General features: G+C 36.2%; 5 protein-coding genes across 6 annotated transcripts in view; 1 reads left to right on the top strand and 4 right to left on the bottom strand.

The window, feature by feature from the left end:
* Positions 1-11184, bottom strand: part of LOC110378060 (uncharacterized) — a 47553-nt gene extending 36369 nt beyond the window's left edge. For both annotated transcript variants that reach the window (XM_064040377.1, XM_064040374.1), the window contains exon 1: positions 10770-11184. In XM_064040377.1, coding sequence (XP_063896447.1) covers positions 10770-10895 — 126 coding nt within the window. In that variant the 5' untranslated portion in view covers positions 10896-11184. The remainder of the gene's footprint in view (positions 1-10769) is intronic.
* A 227-nt stretch (positions 11185-11411) lies between these two features.
* On the top strand, positions 11412-14986 carry LOC135118417 (nudC domain-containing protein 3-like). The gene is made up of 5 exons (XM_064040378.1): positions 11412-11652; positions 11987-12483; positions 12804-12989; positions 13213-13328; positions 14769-14986. The coding sequence occupies exons 1-5, from the start codon at positions 11540-11542 to the stop codon at positions 14955-14957; spliced, it is 1101 nt and encodes a 366-aa protein (XP_063896448.1). The 5' UTR covers positions 11412-11539; the 3' UTR covers positions 14958-14986.
* Positions 14987-15460: 474 nt separating this feature from the next.
* LOC110378529 (zinc-type alcohol dehydrogenase-like protein SERP1785) lies at positions 15461-16811 on the bottom strand. The gene has a single exon (XM_021337831.3). The coding sequence runs from the start codon at positions 16547-16549 to the stop codon at positions 15518-15520; it is 1032 nt and encodes a 343-aa protein (XP_021193506.3). The 5' UTR covers positions 16550-16811; the 3' UTR covers positions 15461-15517.
* A 468-nt stretch (positions 16812-17279) lies between these two features.
* On the bottom strand, positions 17280-18607 carry LOC135118418 (zinc-type alcohol dehydrogenase-like protein SERP1785). Its single transcript, XM_064040383.1, has one exon. The coding sequence runs from the start codon at positions 18423-18425 to the stop codon at positions 17325-17327; it is 1101 nt and encodes a 366-aa protein (XP_063896453.1). The 5' UTR covers positions 18426-18607; the 3' UTR covers positions 17280-17324.
* Positions 18608-19860: 1253 nt separating this feature from the next.
* On the bottom strand, positions 19861-21024 carry LOC135118421 (zinc-type alcohol dehydrogenase-like protein SERP1785). Its single transcript, XM_064040420.1, has one exon. It carries the CDS (start codon positions 20934-20936, stop codon positions 19905-19907), a length of 1032 nt encoding a protein of 343 aa, XP_063896490.1. The 5' UTR covers positions 20937-21024; the 3' UTR covers positions 19861-19904.
* Positions 21025-21382: the final 358 nt, after the last annotated feature.

A 21382-nucleotide genomic window follows, 5' to 3' on the forward strand; every position in this document is an offset into this window, starting at 1 on the left:
ATGAAATTTGATGGGAATATGTGTTGTATGAACCGCTACAAAAATATGACACTAAATAGTAAAAAAAAGAAATGGGGGTGGGGCCCCCCATACATGTAACTGAGGGATGAAATTTTTTTCGATGTACATACCCGTGTATCAATGGAAAGGTCTTTAAAATGATATAAAGTTTTCTAAAAACATTTTTCTTAAAGTGAACGGTTTTTGAGATATCAGCTCTCAAAGTCGTAAAAAGTATGTCCCCCCCCCTCTATTTATATAACTACGGGGTATAAAATTCTAAAAAAAATAGAGGTGATGCATGCTAATTAACTCTTTCAACGATTTTTGGTTTGATCAAAGTATCTCTTATAGTTTTTGAGATAGGTTGATTTAACTGTAATTTACGGAACCCTTCGTGCACGAGTCCGACTCGCACTTGGCCGGTTTTTTATCTTTTTATGCACGCGTTTGTTGATGTATGGTCAACTATTACGAACATAAGACACGTTGACGGATTATTAAGTCTGATAATGGAGCGATTTGTCGCACTACGCGTTACAGGAATGTTAGTATCAGTAATATATCAAGTTATCCGTCATCAATTTATTGGCATCTAAATGTTCCAAGCGATTTTTCAACCGCATAAAAGTAAACTACTAGTATTGAAAGTCTCCTCAATGAGTCCAGCTATTACAGAAACTGGCCGGAAAACATTACTAATAGCACAGGTTATGGGTCGTTTTCAAAATAATTGTAAATAACGGATATGAAACAGAGAGGAAAGCTATATTATTATAACAGAAAAGTAACAGTGATGAATTATTAGGGTTAGTATACAACGACATAATTTTAAAAGAAAATAAGTAGGTAGTAGTATTCGAATTGTTCTCTATAATTTCGCTGTCGTTCAGTTGGTGTTAGTAGCATATTGCCTGTGAAGAAAAAAAACCTTAATACGTAAATATTTTACAACAAACCCCACAGTAATTCTTATACCCGAACTAAAGCCGTCCCTAGTAAGTACGTAGGTAAGTAGGTAAAATTATTTTTCTCAACTATCTCAAACTTATCCCACTATAATATCTACATGATGTTACCTGCAAATATCAATTGTAAAAATGTATAACGATAGAATACATTTTCAAGTTTTAAATTTTATTTGTGGATTGATTTTTATTTAATTTGTCCATGTCGAATTTTCGTAAAGACCTTTACAAAATTATAAAATAAAAGAAAAGTGGTAGGTTTGATTAAATACGTTTTATCTCGGTACGTACACTGTGAACAAACCTTAACCGTTCATATCTGTTACGTCACAGAAAAAGTAATCGATATGATAACCGATATGAATAAATTGCTTGTGTCTAATCGCTAATTTACTTTATACGAAACTTGTATAGTACAGTGATAGTTTCAATATACATTTATTCTAAGCTGAGTTATAAAACAGTAAAAGTACTTACCGATACTTTAAAAGTCTCACAGTAATAAGTAACTGTCGAATAATCACTGCACCACAATATTCCGTGCTTGTTGCGCTTAACAAAATTACCGAACATTTTGATTCGTCGATTCTTTTGACAGTTCAGTTGCTAATGTTTTAGGTAAAATAATTTATATAACTACTACAAAAAGATTAAAGTTACTAACGTAACAGACAGGAATAACCGAAATGAAGTGAAATCAAGACATGCTTTAATTAATTATTTCTGAATTCTGCGTGCTATATTTCATGATAATTTTAGCAAATTCCTTCAGGTTCCACAATGCTCTGCTAAGAAATAAATTATTTGTCAGTTAAAATACTAATATTGAATAATAAAATGTTTTTTAAATGTCGCGCCAAGAATGTGGACACGCATTGCTTATATGAAAACAAATGTTCTACGTTGTAGTTTTCTTTTAAAATTAATCATTCATTGAGGATTATGGAGCGTTCTTTTTGTTTTTCATAATGCTGAAATAAATGTTTATTCTGTTTTTAAGAGTAATTAGCCAGTAGCTATTTTTTAAAAAAGAATAAATCTGTTGGACGTTTTAATATACAATTTTTTTGAATATGACCCTTATATTAGTATTACAAACAGACCGTAGATTTATTTGTTTAGACGTATAGATAAGCTCAAATCTCAAGATTGAAAATATTTCTGTATCAGTAAGCGCTCGTTGATATCTTTTGTACAGCACAACCGACTACGAATTGGTCACAATTGACTGCGAATTGTCACAACCGGCTGCGAATTTGACACAACTTTCGAAGTCGATCATAATTTTTCAATTAATATTAAGTACAGACCTACGATTATTATCACAAAAGGTTGGCTAGTTTCGAATGCTAATATATACAGTTTCGCTTGGCGAGGCGCGCAAACGAATGCGCACGTCGTAGATACGTCAATGTATGATCGAGCACGTTCGGAATGTGGTACGAATGGTCCCGCGTACGATGATTTCACATAAAAAACCGGTCAACAGTACGACTAGAGATTCTACCCAGCGCTGTGGATGTGGGCTTCCTCTTTCGAACATTTACTCTTCTAATGAATATTGAAAACCGGATGGAGACGCGTTGAAATTTATATGAATGTCTAAGCAGTTTTTAATGGCGTCGCCACAACCTGCTTTATATTTTCTTCACGACATTATTTTTTGCTCTGCTCTTTTGATACCTGTCATAAAAAATATAGATATCTCATTAAAAAACAAACCTCTTTTTATGGAAGTCGGTTAACAAAATTAGCAACCTATCGTAAGAGACATCCAGACACGTCACTATTCCACATTATTCTCGTACACCGGTGCACCGGGCGACTCAGCTGTGTGCGAAGGTTTTTGCGCAGGACTCGGGTCATGTACCCGCCCCGTTCACCTTGCAATGTCGAACACCCCACACATACATACACACACACAGACGAGCAAACACACACATGTATATGGCGATGTGTATAGCCTTACAATGGACATGGTGAGAACGTTTTGATGTTTATAGAATGATGAGGATAGTTGTTGGTCTTTAAAGACTGTTTAAAAGTCCTGTGAGATTTGATAAGAGAAGTCAATTCAATTTTAATAGCTAAAGTATTGTCTCAATATGTATAGACCGAGTCCTTTAAATTTAATATGACGTCCAAAGGATGAATTTCACGAAAATATCCGTCCACTTTATACGTATGATCGGAATAGTTAAAATTCAAAAACTACACTTCTAGTGACGTTATTTCTTTTGGCACTCAGATTGAAATAACAATCCGTTTTTCCCACGGAAATACAAAGCATTCATAATAATCTTCAACTGGGCAGATGCTTCACCAATAAACCCGCCAGCCTTGAAGGTACAACTTTACTATACAATAGCACATACAAACCACTTGATATTATAATTGTCTGATTTTTTACCAGCCAGTGTAACGTAGACTACAGAAATAGGTATACGAACTTTAAAAATAAAACTGTTTGGAATTGTGAGTTCCTAGTTTCAATATTTTTGAATTAGGAATTATGTAGTTGGTATTAAGGATTGCAATTGTTTCTTTAATTTAAATTAATATTAAAAAAGAAGGAAACATGAAGTTTATTATGATTTAATAAAATAGGTTAGTTTTTTAGTGACGATGTAATGTGATGTATTCGTGCAGCCTGTGGTGGCAATCCAAAGAAAATAAATAAAATATATTATGTGCATGAATTTTCTTAAACAATTGCATAGATTTCATAGAATTGTTTTTACGCTAAAAACGACAGCTGAAATCCGAACAAATTACAATGCACTTTTCGACTTCGTCTCCACTAGACTTGAAAATATAGCTAACCATTGTTTATTTTTCGCTTACTTTTCCAAAACTCAACTATATAATATAATAAAAACAATTGACCAGACACAGAGAACCAGACAGTCTTCATATTACGGTGTCGTCATTATTATTCATTAAGCGCAATGTCCAAGTGTCGGCTTTCTGAACTCAGGGTCGCACGTTCGATGTCTGCGTCGAAAACGCGTCTGACCTACAGATTTGGTGTATTTAAGTACGTGTTATTTGGTGATATTTAAAGAACTATTGTTTTTTTTTCAGGGTTTTAAGTGTGCCGCTTATTTTTATGTTGTTTTTTTATTGATTGTAAGGAAAAATATACCCAGTGAAAAGCCTTAACAACACGCGTAAATACATGTACAGTCCATTAATGTCTTGTAGTTTTGCTCGTCCCAAGTCGGCCAGTAGTATATAGAACAAATTCTTTCGTGGCCATTGGTGACTTCACAATGGTCAAAATGATGAACGCAATAGAGAAAGGTAGGTACTATGGCCAACAACAGATTCATCAACAGCCTTATTTAATTTATTTACTTCATATTAGCAAACTTAAATAACAGTGTACCTACACACATTTAGATCTTGTTAGGCAAATAATAGACTAGAATTATACCTGCAACTAAGACTTACATTATTATCTAATTACAAAGGCATCTCGTTTCAAATGACTAGGTAATACTAGGTACCTATAGTGAAGCACCTGTTACATATCGTATATCAATACCATCTGCCACTAGTAGCCTCTTATTATAAAGTAGTACACAAAGGGTGTTATTTATAAACACGATAATAACTGCAGGAAAAACAAAAGAATAACGATATATTTTCATAGGTTATATTATGTACTAGCCATTTTCTCGCGTTTTAGTTAGTAGTTTTAGGAAATACTGCTCGTATCGGGATAAAATGTAGCCCTATGTTCAGGAAGAGAGTAGCTTTGCAACTGTGAAAGAATTCGGTTCAGAAGTTTCGGCACCTTTAGGGTACAACAAACAAACATAAAAATGTTTCCTCTTTATTATATTAGTGTACATAGAAGTATTTATAGATTATAAGATCACTCCATGTTTATTTATAAGGATCTATATGGCTGATCATTGTCAAATTGCATAATCCCTGTCTACTGTCTCTTCTTGTAAGGCCAATGAATTTTATTTACAAGATCGAATTGTGACATAACATTTTTGTTTATATTATACTTTTAAACGCTAACAACCAATTTAATGTGAATCAAACTTGCATCATAATGATTTTTAATGTAACTATTATGGAAAACGCTGTAGTTTTATTGTAAATAATTTAGATAAAAAATTAGGTAAGATCCTAAGATTTGACGTCAGAGACTGTTATGTGATATTTACGCCCAAAATATATGCAATTTAAATTAATCTAAAGTAAAGAATTTTAAGCGAAATCACCACGAACTTCATGAATAAACATGAGCTAACGTCTCAATTGAAATGGATCTTGTTAGTTGCGTGTGCGCATCAATCTGCGTCAAACGTCAAGTTTCACTGTACAGAGGTGGACGCACTGGGCACGCAACCTGGCATAGACTAGAATAACTTCTCACGGGCTAATCCTTTACCTTGATAGCTGATAATCAAGTGACCATAGTTAAATACGCTACAAAAAAAAGAAAAGATTTTCCCAACTACCAAAACGCATAGTTTCTCATCATCTTTTACCTCGTAACAGGTTAAAATGTCGGTTTAAAGTAGACCAATAGTATGGCCAACTAAAGAACTTGAACGAAAATTACTAAATCGCATGGTAATTGGTCAAAAACGCGAGGTCGCTGCAGTTCAATAATGAAGTTAACTGATTTCAAAATGGAGCACAAAATTAGACTTTGTAACTTTTATGTGCAAATGCACTTCTAAGAAAAATCGGTAAGTTGTGGTTAAACAATCATACGGACTGTGTTCTTGCTTAAATCAAAATACATTCTAATATTTCAGCAAACTATCTGAGTTTTAAAGCTAATAAGGCATAATTAATTGAATTAGCCCCAAAAGGAACAAAGGTACAGCAACATCTATTAGGAAAATAAGGGCCATTCATTAAATACCTTAAACTCGTGATCATACCTCAAAGAGGTTAAATACTTGTAGGCGCCGCAAAAACGGCCTTACATAAACCATTCGTGCCATAGCCAACCTCAAATCAGTACTCTATGGCATACTTATGACACTAATTAAAGGAAAAAATGTCTTTATAATGTGCATAGTTGCAAAATCAATGAACAAACTGTAATGACACAATGCGTAACAATAATGAGAGTGTGCTGTGTGAAACGTTACGGTTTGGCAACAGAATACGTCATATTACATTTCATTAAAGGATTTTTGTTTGAGTTTAATGTTTTGAGATCGGGAGTGTAGTGAGAGGTGAATTCGTCCATTGTTTATACTTTGAAGTGCAGTATTTTTTTTCACTTTAGGTTCAATGGAAGCGGGTAGCCTTCCCATAATTTAGTCTCTCCAGTCTCCACTCTCTCAGAGAGAAAATGTGATATTTACTTATTGAAGTAACGGAAAACTTATGATGGATGCAGCGTTTTTAACCGACTTCCCAAAAAGGAGGAGGTTATTTAAATGAAGCCAAATGTGAATATGTAGAAACATAGTAGCATTGACCATTCTACATGAGCCATTAAACGTCAAGTTCAGTGAAAGGCCGGAAAACTATAAGCCATGGAAAGAATTGTGAAAGGCAAAATATAACGATCTGAGAACCAGATGGATTATCCACACTTTCCAAGATTTATAGCATATTTGTTTATTTTCGGCCAATCATAATTTATCGGTTATGTCACTTTTGAAAAAAGAAGGCCGTGCAAATATGGCCGCTTATGTCAGTGGTGTCTTTTTTTTTAAGCGGCACCGTTGTTCTCGTATACAGCCTTATTTCACATGGCCCTTTATTGAATGTCGTACGTAATAATTATACCAAGTAATGAAGTGACATAATGACCAAATTGTCACAATCCCGTTAATTACGTGGCTACAAATACATATTTTAAGTATGTACTTGCGTGAACATTTTCGGTGCATTGTAGACGCCAATAAAGTTGTTGTTTTATAATATCCTCATTCGCGTATTTCCTTCTTAAACTTAGTTTTTAAACACGATAATTGAATATTTATATTTAAATTATAAAAGATCACGGAAACATGTAGGTAATGTAAACATTAGATAATCTGCACTTTATTGAACACCGTCTATAGTTTCTTAACTTAGCTTAGTCCCGAAGTAGGTAGATATGCTATTACCGGTGATTAAACCCTCTATTAGAGGCAGCAATCACGCTTGACCGTGCAATATCCGTGTGCATGCAATCTTAGTACGTAATTTCAAAATGAGTAAACAAGGAGTACATTGATTCATATAGCCGCTTATTAAATAAAAACAGGAAACCTTTGTTAAGTTTAAGCACCAGTCGAGGTATCACTTACGTGATTTGATATTGATTGATTGATTACCATGAAGTTAGAATTACCTAATATGTAGTACCTATGAGGAATGCTGTCCATGTGTTGTCAAAAAAGATGGGAATGCCATAAAATCTCGTGTAGAAAAAAAAGTTTTCTTCTTTAGTTGACTTAATGGCTATGTTGATATTTTTTTTGACTTGCCAGCCTGTACCTTCTTTACTACGTGTTTAATAGATATCTAACCTCTTTGCTAGAAACTGTATGCAGAACATTTTTATCAGCTTCTATTAGGCTTTTTAGACAAAGTTCTTGTAATCTTTAGCTTGCTCACGATACACGTAACCAAACATAACTGAACTTTCAATTGGCTTTTCTATGAAACCAAGAAAGCGGAATAGTATAAAAGAATTGTAGTCGGAAGTCGTGAGAATTGGGTGCCGTCGTGCAGGAAAGCGGGTTGGCGTGATAATCACCTATTGTCGATGACGTGTCCTATGCACGTATCTTGGAATGTTCGGCTATAATGTAGATCAAGTTTGGGATACAAAAGAAATTTTATAAGTTTCAAAAATATATGTATTTTAATTGTTTTGTATTCAATTGTGGCTAGATAGGTTCCTGTCTATATGAACAGTAGATCAGTCCCGCAATCACAAAGCAGGAAACTAAGAAACCAGACGTGTCTGTTTTACAGACGCCAAGCTGCCAGCTTTAAACAAACCACCTGTCCCTGCAGGCTTAGGCGTTTAGTATGATTAACACCACATTGAACAATAACATTTATAGTATAAGCTTCGAAATATATCATAGTGTGCATGAAATCTTCATAATTTCTACCAAAAGCCAATGTACCTTTTTGGTAAGTCAACTTTTTTTTATTTCTACCTGGCAAGACTGTTTTCAAAATCTTTTTTTGTTAATAGCTATCTACTGTTTATTTGACAAGATAAGCAAACATGGCGTCCGGTCCCACGGCAGGTAACGCAATAAACAAACTGTTCATCAGTCTCCCCAGATGTTTCTTCCGTAAATAGAAATATTTCTCCAGATCCCTTGTTTGTTCTTTGAATTAACTTTTCGGAGTCAATGAATTTAGATGATGCTGAGTAAGGTTGAAGTTAAGGGACAGTGATTCTTCTGTACTTGAATAGGTCCAGATTATTTTACTACGTATTCATTTTAAATAAATAAAGAAAAATTACAAATTTAAAAGCTGCTTAATTCCAGTATTTGAGTCACCCTTTTCATGTCAGACTCTTGCATCGTAGGTAGAATGAATTATACTTCAACCATAATGTTACTTTGTAGATAAAGATAAAATATCTAGGTCTTTAGATCCAAAGAATGCAGATCAGACCCACAAATTAAACTAGAAAGTCTTCGTAATTCCTTCAAACCAACGTATGTCATTACATAAAACCATCTCGTATACACAGAATATGAACTTATTTGCATAAACCACTTTCTTTGGGCCTTTGCATAACTTGAAGACTGACCAAACGTAGAAAACAGACTCATCAGCGAGATGAAAGTCTCGCATTATGTTCATTTATACGTTTATTGAGACCATTAAAATAACTTCTATAGATTTGCCTAATTGCATAGAAATGGGGTTTAACATGTCTAATTAAGGTTTATACTTGATGGGATTGAAGAAAGTCCGCAGTAACGTAAATTAGGTATAAGATACGATATACGAAAGATTTGTTTTAATTTAAGCAGTGATTGCTGGGCACGCAAAAACGATGAAATGGTAAACTGCCTTTCAATTCTTCTGGCATACCGAACAAAATCACAACAATACGTAACTCTATTTTCTATTCGCAAATACGTATGCAAAATTGGTTTTAGCATGGATAACTTGGGAATGATAATAAAATCTTATAATGACATAACTATAGAGTTACGGTTATCGTTACGAGCTAACTATACACATAGGTTCAGAGATGTTCACACAGATTTCGTCACTTTCACGATCGATTTCTCCCAAGCTTTCCACTGTTTGTCTTTACAAGATCTAATAGACTTGGATATGTAGATAGTAAGTCATTCACTGCACGTCTCGAGACGCCTTTCAAACTACAATTAGGCATTATGCTAAGTAATTTTCTTCTTTAAAGAAAGGCTAACTTTTTCCCATTGCTGCATTAAAAGATTGACTGATTTCATTTTAATTGTCCACCTCTTGGTTCCTCTTCGTGCTCCTGACTATTACAACATAACTATGAGTTGGTTATCTCATTTGAATTGGTTGGATCTTTGTATATATGTAGGAACAGAAATATTTTAGAAGGTAAAAATGCTGTAGATAAAAAATTATAAGGCGTTGTGGCTAACATGTTGTGTGACAATATATGACGGCAAAATGGGTTGCTAAGAATGAAACTACCTTGTTAGTGCATAGAATTCAGGATGGTATTTTAACCAAAACTGCTAAGTAATCGCCACGTGAGTTGCAATGGCCCAAAAAAACTTCAAGCATCGTTGTGTTAAGTTTTTGTTTGAAAAGATGTCGAAGGCTTGGACACGTAGGAACCTGTACGTGCAGCTTTTAAACCCACCCCTATTATAGAGCGAGCAAAAAATTAAGCCATCCTCACGCGCAGGTAGGAGTCGCAACAAGTTGTATCGGATCGCAAAAAAAATGCGACCCCGACTCGAGGAAAGAAACCAGAAACTGCATGTCGGCAAGTGGTCTGGCGTTACAAAAAGTTCGACGCATATCACAAGCAAATTAACCGTGAGATGTTCTAGTTCTTTTGCAAATTACTCGCTTTCTGAAAAAGTTTTTGTTATTCCATATTTTTTTTAGGTTGTTAGGAATGTGTGACTTGTTGACTGCAAGGCGCATTATTGGTTCAAGTCCAAAAACGGTGTTTAGCTCAGTATATCGACATCGTTATCGGTCGTTTCTTTATCTCCACGTCTGGGTGCGCAGGAGTCGCTCACGGAATAGTACAGTTACCCACACATTTGTTCGTGCCATTAATACGTGCATATTTATGCGTAACGTGTCTGCTCTAACGGTGTCTCGGCAAGGACTCGAAAGAATACGTGCTACGATGATTTTTATTGAGTCCAATACGTTACGACTGGTGCCTAAGAATGAAACAAGGGAAATGTCGTAAGTCAAGATTTATTGATGATCAAGATTGTATTCGCTAGAGCTCGATGCAAACAATCGACAATGAAAAAATCTAAAGATGTTAATCAATTGTTTGTTTGGTTGAAGGTGCTAGTTGCAGCTGTTCTCCAAGTTTCTTAACAGTTCCATGTTGACCTTGTAACTTCAAAAAAACACTTAGTTTGAAGACTTTGTGTCGATTCTATGGTCACTGATAAAAAAATTGTTTTGTTAGTTTGAAATTTACTACTTGACCTCAATTCTACCCACTAACTACCATCATAAAGATAACTAACTAAAATGCTAAGTAACAGAATTTGATTGAATATCTCAACTGACAGCAAAAAATACAAGGTAAACAAATCCATTAAATATTTAACATATGGTCAGAGGAGTTTTTGTTAATTTATTCCTTACCTGTATGCTCGTGCGCTTCACTTCAATATAAAGCCAGTTATCCGTCGAAAATGCTATAGCCATTAGTGCAGCAGCCACGATTGCTGTAATGGTCGCTATGGACAGAGTTACCGCTGAGCAAGGCATTTTTACAACCTTCAAGAGACAGTTATAGATAGAAGAGGGTTAAAGGGATAATATCACTATCACAACACTTTATATCCTAAAAGTTCACCTATACAGCATTTTCGTAAACACTTAACGGATCGGAGAACACGACAGCACACACACAATATAATAAAAACTCATATGAATGCGGTCATCGCCTGCAGCGTACCGAGTTCGCGCGCGAGACTTCTTTGCCTACTTCACTTCGCCTTGCCTTGCCGCTCTCTTGCGGATGTGAAACTTTCGAAAGCGAACTAACACCGCCAAGTGGCGGGAATGCAAATTAAAAAAACTGGTTTTGGGATGCCAACGTTAAAAAATATTCTATTCTTGGTAGATTTTATTAAAGATAAGTGAATTGTTTAATTAAATATTTTGATAATCGTAATGAAAACAATAAATTCGTTATAACAGTAACGTTTTAAAGTGAATCAATAAAAAATAAAAAACCAATACATATTACGTAAACAGATTGTTCTGGTAAAACGGAACGTTTGCTGTCATCAGCTGTGTGACTGTCATGTCTGACATTTGAATAATTCATTCAGAGGCTCAATTTTGATATTTTTTGTTTTAAATGATAAACAAATAACAACGCTAGAATCTAAATACATGCCGCAACAATGTCTGAATCTCCTGATTTAACTAAATATGATGAAGTGTTAACATCAATCTTAGTAAACGAAAAATCTATATTAGGCTTTCTCTCAGCAGTTTTCGGCTTTTTAGCCCGAAGGTGAGTTTAATTTGTATTTTTTTTTTTGTCCCCTTATGTACAACCAGGATTACATACAGTACACCCAGTGTGCATTACTCTGATTTAGAAGAACAAACTGTTCTATTATCATAATTCATGCATCACTAATTTCTCTGAATAAAAGTATTGTTATCGGCACGGATATTGAGCTCTCGGTGGAAGAGTGGGGATCGCTTTGCGCACTGTACACATAAGGCAATAAACCAATAAATCGCTTCAGGTGAAGGTCAGGGCTCAATATCCGTGTCAATGATTATAACTTTAAACTTTAGTGACCGAATACATGCTACAATTTGTCTCAAATATATTCCAGGACTGATTTCTACTATGTACCAAAAGGTCCCTATGAAAACATGGGCTTTCCGCCAGGAGTGGCTGAGGAACTCGTAATAAAAGTCCTCAGAACATGTGACCCAAAGACATGGAAACCGGCAAACGGCCAGAAAGCTTTAGACCTTAACAATGAGATCATGTGTTCCACTGTAGCTCAAGAGGTGGAGGTTGTAGCTGAAAATGATGGAACGGAAGACGAGGAAGCCACTACGGGTACAGAACCTACAACTTCTGAATCTGTCCCTAAAATAGAAGAAACTAAAAAGCAAGAATCTGCACCAAAATTAGAAGACACTAAAAAGCCTTCTCAAGAACAAGTCCCGCCTAAATCGGAGTCATCTGGTGCTGTGACCAGCACTTCCAAAGCATTCCCAGAAGACTACAAACCTCCTGAAATACCAATACAAAAGAACAGTGATACTTACAATGGGGCTGAGCGGGAAAAATACTTGTGGGCACAGAATATTATGGAACTAGGTAACGAGGAACTGACCTTTTATATTAGAAACATTTTATATAAAACAAAGCATTTTTGTGAAATATGAGCCCTTGTAATGTAACTTTCATTAAAATTAATAAAATTTTCTGTTTAGTCTACTTGAAAGAATACTTACAAAACATGCCGACTGAGTTATTGTTAATGTTTAAAATTCTGTTTATTCTGAATCTATATTGTGTCTGTGTCTGTATTTTTAAATCTTAAAAAAATTGATCCACTGGTATTAGAAAGATGATTGTTTGCTTATTAAAATTGTATACAATAAAGTGCTTACCGAAATATGTTTTAATTATTTCAGATGTCACCGTAAAGCTCCCTCCAGACATAAAGTCATCAAAAGACGTGAAAGTGACGATAAATTCCAGTGATATTTGTGTGGCCAGTCGGAAGGGAGACGTCATTATCAAGGACACATTGCCGTATAAGATTAAGACTTCGGACAGTTTCTGGAGTATCAGCGAAGGAAAACTATTGATGCATTTAGGTAATAATTGCTAAATAATGTATGGTATAATTCTCGCCAAGGTTGATGGCGGAATACTTCAGGAGATGCTGAATAGAAACCATAATAACGGATAGCAGGTGGAGAGGGAGCATCATAAGTTAAGGCCACATTCAATCTACTATAACATTTAAAGGAATTAACACAAAAGATTGAAAAAACCATACAATTTAAATGTTCATTAATAAATACTTTGCATTTACAGAAAAAGTTCAAGAAAGATGGTGGAATAAGCTGCTCACCAGTGAAGAATCCATTGACCTAGATAAAATAGACTGTTCTAGACCTCTTGATGATTTACCAGAAGACCATGTTGCTAAGGTAATGTAATCATTTATCATGCTTATACAGGGTTATTGGTAAAACACTAACAACCTCTAAGGACCATATTACTAATATCATAAACTAAAACTTTTGTTCTATGACTTTTAATAATTCTCAGATTTTAGAGTCATCAATGTTTCACACAAAAAATAAAATATGTATTTCAATTGCACGCTCTAAAATTTACGATGTCTATGCGAAGCAAAAGAAAGCGCTAGTTATCTAAACATTAGTACAAAAGACAGCGGAGGGGAGCGGGGCTCGGGCGGCGGCGGGGGAGCGTTTGAACTTGACCTATTTACGAGCTACCGTCAGTCGTTTTTATGCGCCCGCGTCGCCTCATACGTATCCTTGTAGCGAAATTCGGTAGTGCGAGCGTAATTATCTTTACAGTATGGCGTATCGATATTCAAATATCGAGTACACGGAAATGGTGCGAATACTTGCTAGGTGTGATGACAATGTTTCGGAAGCCTGTCGCCAATACGCCATACGATTCCCAAACATCCCTACACCTAGCCGAGTAACAATGCTATCCGCCATACCACGGGAGGCGTGGGTAGGTAAAGATCTTGCATTCATTCTAAAAATGTAAACCCTCCACCAAACGAATTTATTGTAATGTGTGATAATCTCGACTCGTCCGCACACTCTAAGGTCGACTAATCGCTCGACTGGTCTCGATCGGGCCTTTAGTTGGTAAAGAAATGGTAGGGGAAATAGAGTTGAAATGTGTTAGATAGAACAATGAAATCCTGTAGGTTTGTTTTTGGCAAATGTATTATGTTTTATAAAAAGTCATAGAACAAAACTTGTAGTTTATGATGTTAGTAATACAGTCCTGCAAGGTTGTTAGTGTTTTACCAATAACCCTGTATATTTATAGTTGAACATTTCTTAGTTGCCACAAAAGCTACTAAACAGGTAAAAAACACTCCTCCATATCAAAATAGCATCTACTTCTGTTAGCTGCACTTGCTGTTTCTGGGATCGGAAGTGTTAGAAACCTGAGAATCTGATATCTCACGTTACCATTTGACATTGTGTCATTTTACCATTTACACTCCATTACTCCTCATTTTCAAAGTGATAAGTTTCATCAACATCATCTGTCTAGACTTTGTCAGCTATGTATGCTTACAGTCTAACTGGTTACAGATGAGTACCAATGTTTTACATTGAGCGACTACCTATCTGGGCAACCTGATCCTCTTAGAAACACTGGTTATCAAGCTTTCTGGCTTCTTGAGTCGGCAAATTTAACGTGACTTTCGAAAGACAAAATAAATGGAAATGACATAGAATGCTATTGATACACAGAACGACTGGCCAAGTGCTTAACCTTATGATCGATCAACCCTTTTGGCTATTACTTAGCTCCTAAAAGTAAAGCCATCCTTACGTCATTAATACAATCTACATTTCTGCCAATTCCAGGTTCGTGAAATGCAGTGGAATCAAGAAAGAAAAATGAAAGGATTGCCAACAAGTGATGAAATACGTAACATAGATATTCTGAAGAAAGCGTGGAATGCACCAGGATCACCATTCATGGGACAAGAGTTTGACCCAAGTGTGCTCAGCAGTTCGTCAAATACTTTGGGACCGTTTTCTGGATCACAGTAATATTTCATTAAATTTTATTTCTAATTTTATATGCTGATTTGATTTTTTACACATGATATCAATGCAATGGTAGGATTTGCTTCAGTGTAGGTTCGTAATCACCTAAAGGATTGGCCTTGTGTTAGCGATGATAAAACCTATTGTATCTAATCGTTTTGAATTCATACTTACGCCAAGACTATTGCAGGGAAATGGCTACTTTTTATTCAGGAGCGGGAAGTAGTTTCCCCAGGACATTTTAAAATTTTGGGAAACATTTAGTATAGATCATAAAAACACAGGGCCCTCTTATATGTTTCGTGTACCTATTTACAGACAAGAGTCAAGGTTCTCTATTGCACACTGTTGTTCTACGCATAACGACTCAACATTTGCAGTATTGACGATATATCTGTATAAAATGCAACCATAACTGAAATGAAAACTAATTTCGGATAAGGATATAAGGAAAACTATAGGAATTATGTAAAATTAAAATTTAAGAAATTAAGTAAAACTAAAACTTGGGATTCAAAAACTGATGCAATATAATTTTGGTGCTACTTGGTGCCAATTTTCGACTAGAATCCAGTAAGCACAAGTTTTCCAATCAAACGTTTTTCCTCGAGTAGTTTATGAGCCTCTCGCAAGTTAGCAGCATTGATAGGGCCCATGGTCTTCTTCAGGGTACATTTTAACTTCCCTTCCTCCATCCACTTCGATATCTCTGTCATAAGTTCATGATGCCTGATCCTATCCTCGGTATTATACTTAATCCTAGTCGCCATCATTTCTGATACCAAAGTTACGCTTTTATCTTTCAATGGCCTAATATCTACCGGAGCACTGCTGTCGACAATCAAACATATTCTACCCTGAGGTTTGATGACTTTCATCAATGTATCCCAATAAGGGGCTGGGTCGTAGTTAACTAAAATAAAGTCCACACCTTCGCTGAAACCATTAGCTTCTAGCTGTGGTATTAAATCTTTGGCGTGATTGAGAACTATATCTGCGCCATATTCTCGAGTAAAAGCTTGTGTTTCAGGACGTGATGCAGTGCCTATTACTCTTAGTCCCAGGTTTTTACCGACCTGTGTGGCTACCGATCCCACTCCGCCAGCGCTGTTGATGATCAGAAGAGATTTGCCTTTATCTTTCTCCGAGAGCAGCAAACGATCATAAATAGACTCGAAAGTAGTGAGCGAGGTCAGTGCCATAGCTGCAGCTTGTTCAAAAGTCCAGTTCTTAGGCTTCTTACCCACTAGAAACTGGTCAACGGCTATATATTGAGCATTCGTACCGCTTCTCCTCAAGTCACCGGTGAAAAATACCTCATCGCCGACATTAAATAAATTGACTCCATCCCCTTTCGAGACTATGATTCCCGCGCCGTCCCATCCCAAGATACGAGGAGTAGTTTCTATATTAGATTTAGGAGCGCGTTGTTTAGCATCAATAGGATTCACAGCAGTTGCTTTAACTTCGATTAGCACGTCCGATTCGTTAACACTTGGCAAATTCACTTCTACGTCCAGAAGACTTTCTTCATCTTCTATGGGCAAATATTTGTACAGTCCAACAGCTTTCATTGATTTCGGTAGACTAGCCATTTTGGTTGCTACACGTATTCGGAAAGTGAAGGAAAAAATATTACTGAAACGTAGAAATAAGAGGTTATACCGGTTGTTATCAGTGCACAATGACGACGCCAAAATGTTTATCTCTCGAGTAGGTACCTAAAGTATGGAATCTTATCGGAATGCAAATGGCTCTTCAGTAAAGTGCTGGTTCACTCATACTTACATAATGTGTATCTCATATTGAATAACCTTCCTGTGGATATAATTTAACCGAGAAAAGTGTCCTTGATTTGCGTTTGATATTTACCTAATAATAATGTTGTTATTACATGGTAGAATTTTTCCACATAGATAAGTGATAGATAGATGAATTGCAAAAACGCAACGATAAAAGCGCAAGCAATATTAATCCATCGTACATTATAGGATAAGTTAAGTGACAAATGCAATTTTAATTTTTTGCTAGATTGTAGCTAGAATGGTGTAAAAACCTAAAAGCTTAAGAAATAATAGATGTTATTTTGAAAAATACATTACTATTTTAACTTATTTCGAAGAACAGTCTATCGTAAATATATCAAGTTTATCGTAATGGGGTTCATTATAAAGGTCAGACGGCAGACGATTAATTAAAATGCAGGTGTGTCTAATTTAACTGGTACATCAGTAACAAAGTAAACAATGACCATGATTTATACCATGGTTTTCCATTTAACTAAGTGGTAAATATACTAAACAACCAACAATAAAATAATAAAGGTTGGATTTTGAGAATTTATTTTGAGATCTGAAACTTAATACCTAGTTAAAATCCTGATAACACTAGTTTTCCAATCATTTTTTTGCTTTCTATTAATTTGTGAGCTTCTTTCAAGTTGGCAGCGTTGATTGGTCCCATCGTCTTCGTCAGGGTGCATTTCAGCTTTCCCTCCTCCATCCACTTCGATACAGTCTTAAATATTTCATACTGCCTTACTTTATCTTCAGTATCATACTTCACTCTCGTGAACATCATTTCTGATACCAACGTCAGACTTTTGTCTTTCAGTGTTCTAATGTCTACCGGTGCACTGCTGTCGACAATCAAACATATTCTACCCTGAGGTTTGATAACCTTCATCAGTGTATCCCAATATGGCACTGGATCGTAGTTAACTAAGATGAAGTCGACTCCTGCACCCAAGCCATTAGCTTCCAGCTGTGGTACCAGATCTTGAGTGTGGTTAAGAACAACGTCTGCCCCAAATTCACGTGTAAATGCTTGTGTCTCGGGTCTTGACGCAGTTCCGATCACTTTCAGTCCCAAGTTCTTACCGACCTGCGTCGCAACTGATCCCACTCCTCCGGCACTGTTGATGATCAAAAGAGACTTGCCTTTATCCTTCTCTGAGAGCTGCAAACGATCTAAAATTGACTCGAAAGCAGTAAGTGATGTGAGTGGCATAGCCGCAGCTTGTTCAAATGTCCAGTTCTTAGGTTTTCTTCCCACAATATATTGATCTACAGCCATGTATTGGGCGTTGGATCCATTTCTCCTCACGTCGCCGGTGAAAAAGACTTCGTCGCCAACGTTGAATAAATTAGCGTTTTCTCCCTTCGAGACCACGACTCCGGCGCCGTCCCATCCCAAAATACGAGGTGATGCTTCAATATCTGGTTTCGGAGAACGTATTTTAGTGTCAATAGGGTTTACTGCCGTAGCTTTTACTTCAACTAGCACATCAGATTTCTGAACACTCGGTAAAGCCACTTCCACGTCCACTAGACTGTTGACATCGGTTATCGGCAAATATTTATAGAGCCCGACGGCGCGCATTGTTTTTGGTAAGCGAAACATGTTGTCTTGCGAAGCGTGTGTAGTGGTTGCAACCAGAATAATAACTGAGATGTAAGTGATAACGTTCATGGGTTTTCTACTTTTATATCTATTTAAAGCCACTGATTGAGCGAAATTATAACGTTGATAATGTGTGTACTGTTAGAGTCCGACTGTTATTTCATAACAATTATCAGAACGTCGTCACACTGTTATGGGTTCACGATACCGGCGCGTACGCTCGCCGACTAAACACACACACTCAAACGCCACATGACTATACATTTTTGCATTAATCAGTAAGGCGTAGCCTACACGGATCGCTGTGTGCCCGGCATTCCGTCTAAACAGTACAGGCTATCCAGACTAAAGATATCGTAAAAAATTGTGGCGCAATCGGCAAAACTATTAATAACTCTTGCAAGATGCTTCTCTCATTCGATGGAGACCTAATGCTCGCACCTTTATTTGATTTAATTTTGCGATTTTGTCATGACTAGGTATGAATTTAGAAAACAACATTTTAATCACATTGTTTTTGTCATAATGATTAATTAGGTAAGATTAAATAATCCGTGATGATTATCTCGCCTTTTCTGTTACCTATTTGTTAATTTAATTTATTATTCTTATTTATGGTACCTTAAAATCCCAAGTATTTGGAAAGTGGCATAAAAGCCTGAAATTATGAAAAAATTGTCCTTATTGTCTTTTTTTGAGTTTGCTCGTAATGGTGTGTGCTCAGCTTTATCTACTGTAACTCGCTGCCATATTTGACAATGACCTTTGCTGGAATGAGTCGATCAAGCGCCAGGGTCTACATGTAGAAAAGTGGTTCCGTACGAATAACAGGCACTTATCTAATAAATAGTAGTACCTATGTAAGTACATAAAATCTAAATTTACCGAAGTACAGCTCAATATAAGGTCGTCACTGAGTAGGAACACGTATCGATAGATAGCTATAAGGTAGATACTTATATAGAGAGACTAAATAATGCTTATCGAAATATCATTTACCTACTGTGCAACTGTCTGGTTAAGATTAATCTCGAGAAGACTTATTTTGGTGTCTGATCTTAGCCGAAAGATTTTATATTTGATTACGGAACTCCAACAAAGTTCTTATCTATTCTATATGTGCCCTGGTTAGGTAGATACGGCGTAAAGCATTAATAACACAAGTGATAACATTTACCAAATTATCAGGGTTACACTGCACTTTTGCTTAAACAAATACCTATCCAGTAAAATTATTAACTATTATATCGTCCTTGAGACGGGTTTATTAATAAAATAAACATCGTGACTCGACCGGTTTTCTGACTTTAAGCTGACAGCTAGGCTATCCACAGCTACTGTAAAACCTTCTTGCTTGATTTTTAATCCTATGTTTACGAAATAGGTTTTTGTCACGTAAAAAGTGTGAAATACTCCTAAAATATTCTTCCTTCTTCCCTAAAAATACTTAGAGATTAGAGAGTAGAGAATAAAAATATGCATTACTCAAAATAATAAACAATATATGAATTGAGATTTATTTATCTTTAATATCCTAATGTATAAGTACTAAAATCCTGACAAGACTAGCTTTCCAAATATTTTTTTATCTTCTATCAATTTGTGAGCCTCTCGTAAGTTGGCAGCGTTGATTGGACTCAAAGTTTTGGTCATATTACATTTCAGCTTTCCTTCTTCCATCCACTTTGATACATTCTTAAAAATATCATACTGTCTGCTTCTATCTTCAGTGTTGTAATTCACTCTCGTGAACATCCTTTCGTACACCAGTGTCAAGCTCTTATCTTTTAATGCTGATATATCTACCGAAGCACTGCTTTCCACTAACATACAAATTTTTCCCTGAGGTTTTACAGCTTTGATTATACTGTCCCAATATGGCGCGGGATCGTAATTCACCAAAATGAAGTCGACTCCATCTACCAAACCATTAGCTTCCAGCTGTGGTATCAGTTCTTGAGTGTGGTTAAGGACTATGTCTGCCCCATACTTGCGAGTAAAAGCTTCAGTTTCAGGACGTGATGCAGTTCCTATTACTTTAAGTCCCAGGTTCTTGCCAATTTGCGTCGCGACCGATCCCACTCCTCCAGCACTGTTGATGACCCAAAAAGTCTTGCCTTTATCCTTCTCTGAGAGCAACAAGCGATCAAAGATAGCCTCGAATGTAGTAAGCGTAGTCACTGGCATAGCAGCGGCTTGTTCAAATGTCCAGTTCTTTGGTTTTTGTCCTACTAGATATTGGTTGACAGCTACATATTGTGCATTAGATCCACTTCTCATTATTTCCCCAGTAAAGAATACTTCATCGCCAACATTGAATAAGTTTGCGTTGTCCCCTTTAGACACTACGATTCCGGAGCCATCCCAGCCCAGAATTCGAGGCGTTGCTTCTTTTCCTATCTTAACAGCGCGTTGTTTAGTGTCAAACGGATTCACGGCTGTGGCTTTGACTTCAACTAGCACATCAGATTTCTGAACACTCGGTAAAGCCACTTCCACGTCCACTAGACTGTTGACATCGGTTATCGGCAAATATTTATAGAGCCCGACGGCGCGCATTGTTTTTGGTAAACGAAACATTGTGATGCCGTGCGACGCCTATGATATCAAAATAACAACTAAGATATTAGATGATAAAAACATTAGTTAGCAACTCACTACAAATTGCAGTACCTATTGTAGGGAAGCGTGCCTTATCTCGTTATCAATATGTGTGACTGTCATTTTATTTCACATTACTAGACTATTATCAACTTAATACATTCGCACGCTTCCATTGAGGTTAACCTATGTATATTGTGTTTGTGTATAATCCGCCGAAATTCAGATGCTCCTATTGGATGACGCAAGCGCACTGAACTGTTATACAAAAAACTCGTATGTTACCCGCGAGAATCAATTGAATTTCAAACTGGCTGATTTACATAAAATTTGATAATAGCGATGTGTGTCCGTGACTGCTCAGTGGGTGTTTGTATTAGGTAGCGATGTTATCCTTTCATCTAATAGTAGGTGCCTGAAAAAGT

The sequence above is a fragment of the Helicoverpa armigera genome, chromosome 2 (genome assembly GCF_030705265.1).
Source record: "Helicoverpa armigera isolate CAAS_96S chromosome 2, ASM3070526v1, whole genome shotgun sequence".
In the NCBI taxonomy this organism is placed as follows: Eukaryota; Metazoa; Arthropoda; class Insecta; order Lepidoptera; family Noctuidae; genus Helicoverpa; species Helicoverpa armigera.

Coding starts and splice junctions, on each gene's coding strand:
- LOC135118417 (XM_064040378.1), top strand. CDS start 11,540: ATGTCTGAATCTCCTGATTTAACTAAATATGATGAAGTGTTAACATCA. Junction 11,653..11,986: donor TTCGGCTTTTTAGCCCGAAG/GTGAGTTTAATT, acceptor AATATATTCCAG/GACTGATTTCTACTATGTAC. Junction 13,329..14,768: donor CAGAAGACCATGTTGCTAAG/GTAATGTAATCA, acceptor TGCCAATTCCAG/GTTCGTGAAATGCAGTGGAA.
- LOC110378529 (XM_021337831.3), bottom strand. CDS start 16,549: ATGGCTAGTCTACCGAAATCAATGAAAGCTGTTGGACTGTACAAATAT.
- LOC135118418 (XM_064040383.1), bottom strand. CDS start 18,425: ATGAACGTTATCACTTACATCTCAGTTATTATTCTGGTTGCAACCACT.
- LOC135118421 (XM_064040420.1), bottom strand. CDS start 20,936: ATGTTTCGTTTACCAAAAACAATGCGCGCCGTCGGGCTCTATAAATAT.